General features: G+C 49.2%; 1 protein-coding gene across 1 annotated transcript in view; it reads left to right on the top strand.

The window, feature by feature from the left end:
• Positions 1-409: 409 nt before the first annotated feature.
• The window catches only part of RAD23B (RAD23 homolog B, nucleotide excision repair protein), a 60,525-nt gene continuing 48,089 nt past the window's right edge, over positions 410-12,845 (top strand). The window contains exon 1 of the mRNA XM_040417207.1: positions 410-783. Coding sequence (XP_040273141.1) covers positions 718-783 — 66 coding nt within the window. The 5' untranslated portion in view covers positions 410-717. The remainder of the gene's footprint in view (positions 784-12,845) is intronic.

The raw sequence follows: 12,845 nt of genomic DNA, 5'->3' as shown, positions 1-12,845 counted from the left end.
TGTTTTTAATGGTAGGCTGTATTGCTGGCAAGGACACAGTCGCAGTTTAGCGCCATACAATAGGACTGCATAGGGAGTCCTCGCCATTCAGACTGTTTTGCCTCTGCAAAATCCATTGTGTGAACATAACCTAATGGAAAGATTGGTACCTTTTCTGCAGTTTGGACTGACTGGTGGTTTTAGCTTATAAACGCTGATGACAGCTACTTACCGTGTAAGGGTAGGTTCACACAGTGAGGCTGAGAAACCTGCATAAGCTCCGTGTGAACCTCCCCTCGGAGCAGGGCTGAGGTATGGCGCTCCCTACAGCCAGTCAGAACATTCTACAAGCTTCGCCGTGTGGAGAGCACGGACCGACACGTCACGCCAAAGACTCCGCCCCTACGCCAGGGACTCGGCCCCGCCTCCATGTGAAGCGTGCGCATGCGTCGTGCGGCCCTCGCGCCTGGCAGTGAGCGGAGTCATGATGGCGGCGGACAGGCCGTGCTGATGAGACAGCGAAATAACCGTCATCTAGAGGAGCGCCTATCCGGGCATCTGCGTGCCGCCCGACACTAGGATCATACGGTAACGGAGCAGCCTTCGCTGCTACACAGGCGGGGAGACCGAGATCGGAAGCCTAGCCTCCAGGAGACGCCACCTCGCGGCTGCAGAGCTCTGCCAGGCCGGAACCTACAGGAGACAGCGGGACCGGGAGGGTCACACAGCGCAGCCGCCATGCAGATTACTATGAAAACGCTGCAGCAGCTTACCTTCAAGATAGAGATCAGCAGCGAGGAGACGGTAAGGCTGCGGCACAGGGCGCTCTCACCTTCCTCCGCACAGGCCGCCATACGCGGTGCCAACAGGCTGCTTAATAGGTTTCGGGACATTTTCAGTGTCGTGGCAATGACGGGGTTAATAGTTGGGGGGGGGGGGGTTGGGAACTATTGCGCGTTCTCGGCTCCTGTTTGCTTGTGGGCATGTGACTAGGGGGCGTGGACGAGCCCGAGACCACGTGGTCTGCAGGGCAGTATATATGGGTGATGTGGCGCGCACGGCTGTGGGGAATGAGGTGACTCTTCAGCAGGAAGTGGGAGCGCCCTCTTGTGGCGGGGTTATTAATGCTGGTTTGACCTCCTGTAGCAGTAATGTACACTAGGAAGATGGCAGCTGTTCTGACACACGAGGCCCTAGAAGTGCTCCCTCTTCCTAATTGTGGATAGAGTGTGTGCTCTAAAGGGGTGATGCAAAAAATGATAAGACGACTCTTAGACTCCTGTCACACTAGCACGAGGGCTCCAGCAGCTTAAACGTCGCCGTGTGTCCACATTAACTATAATGGTGACCGGCTGGAAGAAAGCTGTTGTGTGGCAGTGCAGAGAGACCTGGCTGTTCCCTAGCGCTCCCCATCCTGAGCGCCGCCGTCATCACCTGGTTTTGTTGACTGACTGCAGCAATGATGTGTCACCCCTCGACCCAACACAGGGGTGATACGTCACTGCTGCAGCATCAAACCAGATGTTGATGTAGAGTGACTCAAGACCTGCGGTGCCAGAACACAGCACGGCTTCCACCGCAGGTCTGTAGAAAAGATCCCCAGGGATGACAGACCCCATTAAAGAGGACCTGACATACCGCTTCATGCATTCCCCGTGTAATAACAATCCTGGAACATCTAGTCTTATGTCTCTATGTTGTGCCATTCCTTTATTATTTCTACTAGAAGTTATGAATGAATTGCCAGCAGTCTGCAGTAAGGGTACTGAGGGGAGGTAACCAGTTTGGGGGGGGGGTACCTGCACAGTCTCACTCTATCCAATCAGTGCTGTCATTTTCAGTCTGTGCAGGTACACCCCCCCAACTGGTTACCACCCTCTGTACCCTTACTGCAGACTGCTAGCATTTCATTCATAACTTCTAGCAGGAGTAATAAAGGAACAGCTCATCATAGAGCCATAAGAATAAATGTTACAGAATTATTACATGGGGAATGCATGAAACTATTAAAACAGGCATGTTTTTTTTTTAATCCCTGGGGACTTTTTCTACAGACCCGTCAGCGTGGCAGGACCTGCGGTGGAAATCGTACTCAACTGATCCCAGCCGCTGTGTTCTGGCACCGTGGGGAGTACATGAATCTTTTAAAGCGGGCATGTCAGGAGTGGTGAAAGGTCCCCTTTAAGCCTGGACTGCAGTCCTAGGGTTAGCTAGTTTTTACGCTATGCACACTTTTTGTCTCAACTATCTTGTGCAGCCTTCATGTATTCCCATACATTGCAGGCTGCTCAGTCAGTTCCTAGTGAAATCAGAGAAGCACACTGACGGTTCTTTCTGTGGCCCTTCTCCGCTGAAAACAAATCTAAGCTGATATCATTACAACCACATAGAATAAATGAAAAGGGATGTCTGTTTTCTGAGCGTTCAGGAGAGCAGAGAGAGGAGCGACAGGCCGAGCCGCCAGAGGGCTCACCTCTACAGCTGGCTTTACAGGGCATTGTCCGGACAGTGAGGATCAATATCCGATCAGTTGAAGTCTGAATATTCGTGCCTCCACTAATCAGCTGCAGATCTAGGATGGTTGCTGCAACCTTTTCACGGTATACCAAGCACACCGCCGTCCTTTTATAGTGGTTGCGCTTGGCATTGTGGCTTAGTCCCATTTAATGGGTCAGAGCTGCAGAAAGGCCATGCGACCAATGGAGGCCACAACCCCACCGTGACCCCTTCCAACAGCTGATTGGCGAGGGTGCCGGGGGGGTAAATGCAATACATTGGATTAGGGATCGACCGATTATCGGTTTGGCCGATATTATCGGCCGATATTGAGGATTTTGACTGTTATCGGTATCGGCATCTATTTTGCCGATATAACGTATGGGGAACACAGATCGCGCTGCTCTCAGCGCTCTCTGTGTTCCCTCCGCAGCACAGGGGAGAAGGAAGCAGTGTCTCCCTCCCCCTGTGCTGCTGCTGCCGCCAATGACAGGAGAGAAGACAAGAGGAGGGGAGGGGCTGTGGCCGCTGCGCTACCAATGAAGAGGAGTCTTTCATTCATTCATATACAGGAGGCGGGAGCTGGCTGCAGAATCACATAGCCGGCTCCCGACCTCTATGAGCGGTAGCTGCGATCTGCGGTAGTTAACTCCTCAGGTGCCGCGGATCGCAGCTAGTACCGCTCATAGAGGTCGGGAGCCGGCTATGTGATTCTGCAGCCAGCTCCCGCCTCCTGTATATGAATGAGAGACTTATCTTTATTGGTGGCGCAGTGCGCCCCCCCCAAGCCCCCTAGTATTAATCATTGGTGGCGCAGTGCGCCCCCCACCCCAATCCCGGCCAATAGTAAAAACATTGGTGGCGCAGTGATCCCCTCCTCCGATCGGAGCCCCAGCAGTGTAATCCTGGGGCTCCGATCGGTTACCATGGCAGCCAGGACGCTATTGAAGCCCTGGCTGCCATGGTAAGCTCCATGCTGCTGTGTGTACAAAGCACAGAGCAGCAGGGACAGTGTGAGATCCTATTCACCCTGATAGAGATCTATCAGGGGGAATAGGACAAGGGTTCTAGTCCCTAAGGGGGCTAAAAGTTAGTAAAAAAAAAACCACAAAAATATTAAGTATAAATGAAAAAGATTTATAAAAAAAAAATACACATTAACAATAAACAAAAAAATACACATTAACAATAAACATATTAATTTTCAGCAGATTTGTGTAGGATTTTTTTTTTTTCTCAAAAATGAAAATTCCCAGAATATCGGTATAAATTATCGGCTATCGGCCTGAAAGTTCACAAATTATCGGTATCGGCCCTAAAAAATCAATATCGGTCGATCCCTACATTGGATATTGATGACCTATTGTAAAGGGGTTGTCCATCTTTTAATAAACAATGGCCTATTAGAATAGGCCATCACTAGCTGATCGGTGGGGTTTTGATAGGCTGCACCACCGCCGATCAGTTGTTTGGGTGTCGCTCTGGCGTGTTAGACTCCCGCCGATCAGTGACACGCGAATTGCAAAAAATTCTGAAGTGTTGGATGTTTTGCAATTCACATGTGATGCAAATGTGCGCAACGCATTGCGACCCCATTTATTTCTGTGGCTTCCCTGCTACACTGGGATACTTGGGTGCAAAAAGGCCACATGTCGCGTGCAAAATCTCCATGTAGATGTACAATAACTGTACCACACTTTCAGGGGTGTGGAAATTTAAAAAAAAAATACTTGTCGAAGGACTAAAGTGGGGGCTCAATCTACTTGTCCCTCATGACCATCTACTTGTCCTGAACTTATACTAACGTTATACTGTATGGGGGCGGGGGCCACAAGGCAATGTTATACTGTATGGGGCGGGGGCCACAAGGAGATGTTATGCAGTATGGGGCGGGGGCCACAAGGAGACATTATGCAGTATGGGGCGGGGGCCACAAGGAGACGTTATGCTGTATTGGGGCGGGGGCCACAAGGAGACGTTATTCTGTATGGGGGCGGGGGCCACAGGGAGATGTTATACTGTATGGGGGTGGGGGCCACAGGGAGACGTTATATTGTATGGGGGCGGGGGCCACAGGGAGATGTTATACTGTATGGGGGTGGGGGCCACAGGGAGACGTTATATTGTATGGGGACGGGGGCCACAGGGAGATGTTATACTGTATGGGGTGGGGGCCACAGGGAGACGTTATATTGTATGGGGGCGGGGGCCACAGGGTGACGTTATACTGTATGGGGGCAGGGGCCACAGGGTGACGTTATACTGTATGGGGCCTTAGGGCAGCCCCAAGGTGACGTTATACTGTATGGGGCCTTAGGGCAGCCCCAAGGTGACGTTATACTGTATGGGGGCAAGAGGGAGACGTTAGTATGGGGAAGTTCCCGTCCCCCCCTATTCATGGAGGGTGAGTGGCTGGAAGTTGGAACCTGGCAGCACTCCTATTGACACTTCAATGCCAGGGAGAAGAAGCAGAGCGGCAGCCTGACAGCAGAGCATAGCTGACCCAGAGCAGTCACCACACACACTACCTGCTGGGCTATCTATCACGGCACGGGCTGCCACCATGTCAGGAGCTCCTACTACAGCCGCTGACTAACTTGTGCCTCCGCTGGGAGCTGACTTCCGGCCCGCGGCGCCCGACTTCCGGCCTGCACAGGAGCGCTGATAACACTGCGGTAAGCAGCCCGGACTTGCTGCATCGGGCTGTGTATTAGAGGAAAACCCGGCGCAACCCTAGCCCTGCTACTTGCCCGCAGGGCTAAGCTGCCTGCACAAACTACCTTCCCTGCCCCCGGAACTGCATGTCCCGGGCGTCGGGCGATAGGAATTCCACACCCCTGACTTGCCTAGCTTACTTTGAGCCAAAATTTTGGTGCACATTGTGACATTTACCCCTGGAGTCGAGTATTTAAAGGGGTTATCCAATTTCTCAAAACCCCCCCAGTGCTCCAGACTAAAAAAAATACCTAGTAGCCATTGGCTCCTGAACTGAAAAATTTAGGAGCCAAATTAAATTTTTAGTCGCCAAATCAAAACCGAATAAAAATGTTGGTATCGTGACAACGCTACGCCGATCAGATTGGCGTAGGGTTGTTTCGATACCAAAATTTTGATTCGCTTTCGTCACCATAAAAAAGTATTGCGATACTCAATACCGCGCAAAAAATAAATAAAAAAAGCCGCGTGCATTTCGCATTTTATGAAACGTTCGGCCCATAATAGAACAGTCCTATCCTATTTTTTGGGGTGACAAAAAAATGGCGAATGCTCACCGCATAGGAGATATTTTTTAATAGTTTGGACTTTTCGGACGCAGCGCTATGTAATATGTTTATTTATTGTTTATATATTTTATATGTAAAATTGGGAAAGGTGGGATTTAAACTTAATATTTTAGGGTACTTTCACACTAGCATTTTTCTTTTCCGGCATAGAGTTCCGTCACAGGGGCTCTATACCGGAAAAGAACTGATCAGGCATATCCCCATGCATTCTGAATGGAGAGCAATCCGTTCAGGATGTCTTCAGTTGAGTCATTTTGACTGATCAGGCAAAAGATAAAACCGCAGCATGCTACGGTTTTATCTCCGGCGAAAAAAACTGAAGACTTGCCTGAATGCCGGATCCGGCATTTTTCCCCATAGGAATGTATTAGTGCTAGATCCGGCATTCAAAATACCGGAATGCAGGATCCGTCGGTAAAAATGTGTAAAAGGATACAAGACGGATCCGTCTGTCTGCATGACACGCGGAGAGATGGATTCGCATCCGGATGCGTCTCACAAATGCTTTCAGTCACATCCAGATCGGCGGATCCGGCAGGCAGTTCCGACGACGGAACTGCCCGTCTGATCACACTGCCGAAAGTGTGAAAGTAGCCTTAGTGTTTTTTTTTACTTACTATTAGCCCCCTTAGGGGCTGGAACCCTTGTCCTATTCACCCTTAGGTCCCTTTTACATGGGCGAGATTTCTGCGCGGGTGCAATGCGTGAGGTGAATGCATTGCACCCGCACTGAATCCGGGCCCATTCATTTCTATGGGGCTGTGCACATGAGCGGTGATTTTCACGCATCACTTGTGCGTTGTGTGAAAATCACAGCATGCTCTATGTTGTGCGTTATTTTTACGCAACGCAGGCCCCATAGAAGTGAATGGGGCTGCGTGAAAATCGCAAGCATCCGCAAGCAAGTGCGGATGCGGTGCGATTTTCACGCATGGTTCCTAGGATGAAAGTCTATTATTCACTGTGTTATTTTCCCTTATATCATGGTTATAAGGGAAAATAATAGCATTCTTTAATAGAGAATGCTTAGTAGAAGGTCAATATAATAAACATTATATACACCCCAGTATAATAAACATTGGTGGCGCAGTGCGCCCCCAACACCCCAGTATAATAAACATTGGTGGGGCAGTGCCAATGAGGGTTAAAAATTAACTCTCCTCCTCCAATTGATCGTGTAGCAGCCGGTCTCCTGTTCTTTCTTCAGGACCTGGGGTGACATCACTGTGCTGATCACATGGTACATCACATGATCCATCACCATGGTAATGGACCATGTGATGAGCTCAGTGATGTCACCACAGGTCCTGAAGTAAGAACAGGAGTCCGGCAGCTACGCGATCAATTGGAGGAGGTGAGTTAATATTTTTTTTTATTTTTTAACCCTCATTGGCACTGCCCGCTGCACCACCAATGTTTATTATACTGGGGGGGCAGGGGGGGGCGCACTGCGCCACCAATGCTTATTATACTGGGGTGTTGGCGGGGGGGGGGGGGCTCACTGCGCCACCAATGAAGATAACTGACCTGTTAATACAAATACAGGGGGCGGGTGCCGGAATCAAATAGCCGGCACCCGACCTCTATGACAGGGAGCTGCGGTCAGCGGCAGTTAACCCCTCAGGTACCGCACCTGAAGGGTTAACTGCAGCGGATCGCAGCTCCCTGTCATAGAGGTCGGGTGCCGGCTATTTGATTCCGGCACCCTCCTCCTGTATTTGTATTAACAGGTCAGTTATCTTCATTGGTGGCGCAGTGGCCACAGCCCCTCCCCTCCTCCTCCGGTCTCTCTTCCTATTGGCGGCGGCACAGGGGGGAGGTTGAGACTCCTCGACTGCGCTGCTGAGAAGAACATCGGCGGCGGGGAAGAGAACTATCATCTCCTGTGCCCCACCGCTGTATTCAACTGCAGAGCTGCAGCGGCGGGTCTAGTCGCAAATGGGACAAGACTAAAAAGTCTTGTCACCATTTGTAAATTCTAAGTCGCATTGACGACCATCTAGAGCCGGGCCCCTCACCGGTAATATACTTGTGCCGCTCCTGGTCCCCGCACCACTGCTGCTGCTTCTGCCTGCACACGGATGAAAACATCCGGTGTTGAGGAGGGGGGAAGGGGGGGTGAGCAGCCAATGGCAGACAGACGGGGACAAAAGCCTTCCGCTTCCGGGCCTGCTATTTTAAATTGCAGCCACCTGTGGCTTATATATGCGATTGATGATATTGATTGCACACATTTAACTCCTCAGGTGCCATGGTTAAATGTGACCGCACCATAGCAGGAGACGGATGGCGTGTATGGCAGCCTCGGGTTTAGGCTTCGTGCACATGGCCGTGCCCATATTGCGGCCCACAATCAGCCGGTCCGCAATATGCGGGAATCGGCCGTGTGCACCCCGCATCATGGATGTGGACCCATTCACTTGAATAGGTCTGCAGTCTGGAAGGTGCTTCCGTGGGGTTTCTGTCCATGCCTCTGCACCGCAAAAAAGTAGTGCGACTTTTTTGCTGTGCAGACGGACCCATTATAGTTGAATGGGTCTGGATCCGTCTGCGGAATCCGCACAGATGTTGCCGGTGCATTCAGTCCCCAGTACACTGAACAGGAGATCGACGGCCGTGTGCATGAGGCCTTATAACAGGGTTCAGCAACCTTCGGCACTCCAGCTCTTGTGAAACTCCAATTCCCTGCATGCTCCATTCATTTCTGTGGGAGTTCTGAGAACAGCAGAACAAGTATGCATGTTGGGAGTTGTAGTTTCACAACAGCTGGCGTGTCAGTGGTTGCCTACTCCTGCCTTTAAAGGAACACGGCAAAATTCTCATAGACTCCAGTCCAGTTGCATTGGAGGCTACAAGAGAAGCAATCTAATGATTGCTTGTTCAGGTTCCCTAGGGGAACTATTAAAAAGTATAAAAATTCAACTTGCCGCTTTTCCCCAAAATAAACAAGAAACATCATAAGCATCGCCGCATCTGAAAACTCCCGTACTACGGTTGAAACGATTTGCATTGATGATTCGTATGTGCCATGTGACCACTGAGCGTGAGTGAAGCGCTTGCTATTACTCACCGCTCCGTGGCCACTACGTGCGCTTCACCATCCTGACGTACACACTTTGTCGGGATGTAGTGCACGTACGCGCACGCTAAGACCTGACGCTGTGCTATGTCAGGAGGACAGTGCAGCGGGTGAAGAAGAGGCAAGCAGACCTGTGGAGGGTCGGCAGCGCCCCTACAGAAAAGGGGACTGAGGGCATGGAGGCTGATGAGTTTTTCTAAAGGAAAACATTCTTTTAGTTAGTTTTTTTTCTTATTAGAGTCCTCGATTAATCGGTAGAATACCGGACTACTTAAAGGGAACCTATCACCTGCATTTGGGGTATAGAGCTGAGGACATGGGTTGCTAGATGGCCGCTAGCACATCCGCAATACCCAGTCCCCATAGCTCTGTGTGCTTTTATTGTGTATAAAAAGAACGATTTGATACATATGCAAATTAACCTGAGATGAGTCAGAGCTTGAAAATATGACTCTTCTCTGGTCACACAGATAAGATATGACTCTTTTATGTTCATTTGCATATCTATCAAATCGTTTTTTTTACACAATAAAAGCACACAGAGCTATGGGGACTGCGTATTGCGGATGTGCTAGTGGCCATCTAGCAAACCATGTCCTCAGCTCTATACACAAAATCCCGGTGACAGGTTCCCTTTAAATAATTGATAGCTGCGACCCAGCCCTAGCACATACTAAAATTTAAAAATATTTATCCCATACGGCAAATGGTGTAATGGGGAAAAAACATCAAAATCGCAGATTCACCCTTTTTGTCACTTCACCTCCCCCCAAAAATGTAATAAAAAATTGATAAAAGTCACACACACACTCCAAAATGGTATCAATAAAAACTCCACATCGTCTCCTCAGACAGCTCCATAGACATAACTATAAAAAAAAGTTGTCGGGTTCTTAATAGGGTGATTTGATTTTTGCAAAGGTTTTAATTTCTTTTTTTTCAGTATTAAAACGCAAGTGAAACTACATAAATTTAATATCATTGTAAGGCCTCCTGCACACGAACGTGTGAGCCCCGTGGTCGTTCTGCGGGCCGCAATGCACGAACATCGTCCGTGGGGCAGCAGCATCGGATCGCGGACCCATTTACTTTAACCACCTCCGGACCGCCTAACGCAGGATCGCGTTCCGGAGGTGGCAGCCCTGCGCAGAGTCACGCATATATGCGTCATCTCGCGATGGGCGAGATTTCCTGTGAACGCGCGCACACAGGCGCGCGCGCGCTCACAGGAACGGAAGGTAAGAGAGTTGATCTCCAGCCTGCCAGCGGCGATCGTTCGCTGGCAGGCTGGAGATGTGTTTTTTTTAACCCCTAACAGGTATATTAGACGCTGTTTTGATAACAGCGTCTAATATACCTGCTACCTGGTCCTCTGGTGGTCCCATTTGTTTGGATCGACCACCAGAGGACACAGGTAGCTCAGTAAAGTCCCACCAAGCACCACTACACTACACTACACCCCCCCCCCCCCCCCCCGTCACTTATTAACCCCTTATTAGCCCCTGATCACCCCATATAGACTCCCTGATCACCCCCCTGTCATTGATCACCCCCCTGTCATTGATTACCCCCCTGTAAAGCTCCATTCAGATGTCCGCATGATTTTTACGGATCCACTGATAGATGGATCAGATCCGCAAAACGCATCCGGACGTCTGAATGAAGCCTTACAGGGGCGTGATCAATGACTGTGGTTATCACCCCATATAGACTCCCTGATCACCCCCCCTGTCATTGATTACACCCCTGTCATTGATCAACCCCCTGTAAAGCTCCATTCAGACGTCCGCATGATTTTTACGGATGCACTGATAGATGGATCCGATCCTCAAAACGCATCCGGACGTCTGAATGAAGCCTTACAGGGGCATGATCAATGACTGTGGTGATCACCCCATATAGACTCCCTGATCACCCCCCTGTAAAGCTCCATTCAGATGTCCGCATGATTTTTACGGATGCACTGATAGATGGATCCGATCCGCAAAACGCATCCGGACGTCTGAATGAAGCCTTACAGGGGCATGATCAATGACTGTGGTGATCACCCCATATAGACTCCCTGATCACCCCCCTGTAAAGCTCCATTCAGATGTCCGCATGATTTTTACGGATGCACTGATAGATGGATCCGATCCGCAAAACGCATCCGGACGTCTGAATGAAGCCTTACAGGGGCATGATCAATGACTGTGGTGATCACCCCATATAGACTCCCTGATCACCCCCCTGTCATTGATCACCCCCCTGTAAAGCTCCATTCAGATGTCCGCATGATTTTTACGGATGCACTGATAGATGGATCCGATCCGCAAAACGCATCCGGACGTCTGAATGAAGCCTTACAGGGGCATGATCAATGACTGTGGTGATCACCCCATATAGACTCCCTGATCACCCCCCTGTCATTGATTACCCCCCTGTAAAGCTCCATTCAGATGTCCGCATGATTTTTACGGATGCACTGATAGATGGATCGGATCCGCAAAACGCATCCGGACGTCTGAATGAAGCCTTACAGGGGCGTGATCAATGACTGTGGTGATCACCCCATATAGACTCCCTGATCAACCCCCCTGTCATTGATCAACCCCCCTGTCATTGATCAACCCCCCTGTCATTGATCACCCCCCCTGTCATTGATCACCCCCCTGTCATTGATCCCCCCCTCTGTAAGGCTCCATTCAGATATTTTTTTGGCCCAAGTTAGCAGAATTTTATTTTTTTTTTCTTACAAAGTCTCATATTCCACTAACTTGTGTCAAAAAATAAAATCTCACATGAACTCACCATACCCCTCACGGAATCCAAATGCGTAAAATTTTTTAGACATTTATATTCCAGACTTCTTCTCACGCTTTAGGGCCCCTAGAATGCCAGGGCAGTATAAATACCCCACATGTGACCCCATTTCGGAAAGAAGACACCCCCAGGTATTCCGTGAGGGGCATATTGAGTCCATGAAAGATTGAATTTTTTGTCCCAAGTTAGCGGAACGGGAGACTTTGTGAGAAAAAAATTAAAAATATCAATTTCCGCTAACTTGTGCCAAAAAAAAAAAATTTCTATGAACTCGCCATGCCCCTCATTGAATACCTTGGGGTGTCTTCTTTCCAAAATGGGGTCACATGTGGGGTATTTATACTGCTCTGGCATTCTAGGGGCCCCAAAGCGTGAGAAGAAGTCTGGTATCCAAATGTCTAAAAATGCCCTCCTAAAAGGAATTTGGGCACCTTTGCGCATCTAGGCTGCAAAAAAGTGTCACACATCTGGTATCGCCGTACTCAGGAGAAGTTGGGGAATGTGTTTTGGGGTGTCATTTTACATATACCCATGCTGGGTGAGAGAAATATCTTGGTCAAATGCCAACTTTGTATAAAAAAATGGGAAAAGTTGTCTTTTGCCAAGATATTTCTCTCACCCAGCATGGGTATATGTAAAATGACACCCCAAAACACATTCCCCAACTTCTCCTGAATACGGCGATACCACATGTGTGACACTTTTTTGCAGCCTAGGTGGGCAAAGGGGCCCATATTCCAAAGAGCACCTTTAGGATTTCACAGGTCATTTACCTACTTACCACACATTAGGGCCCCTGGAAAATGCCAGGGCAGTATAACTACCCCACAAGTGACCCCATTTTGGAAAGAAGACACCCCAAGGTATTCCGTGAGGGGCATGGCGAGTTCCTAGAATTTTTTATTTTTTGTCACAAGTTAGTGGAAAATGCTTATTTTTTATTTTATTTTTTTTTTAATTTTTTTTTTCATACAAAGTCTCATATTCCACTAACTTGTGACAAAAAATAAAAAGTTCCATGAACTCACTATGCCCATCAGCGAATACCTTGGGGTCTCTTCTTTCCAAAATGGGGTCACTTGTGGGGTAGTTATACTGCCCTGGCATTCTAGGGGCCCAAATGTGTGGTAAGGAGTTTGAAATCAAATTCTGTAAAAATTGACCTGTGAAATCCGAAAGGTGCTCTTTGGAATGTGGGCCCCTTT

The sequence above is a fragment of the Bufo bufo genome, chromosome 2 (assembly GCF_905171765.1).
Source record: "Bufo bufo chromosome 2, aBufBuf1.1, whole genome shotgun sequence".
NCBI lineage: Eukaryota > Metazoa > Chordata > Amphibia > Anura > Bufonidae > Bufo > Bufo bufo.
The sequence above is the reverse complement of the archived record's forward strand: the minus strand, read 5'-3'. Positions and strand labels throughout refer to the sequence as shown.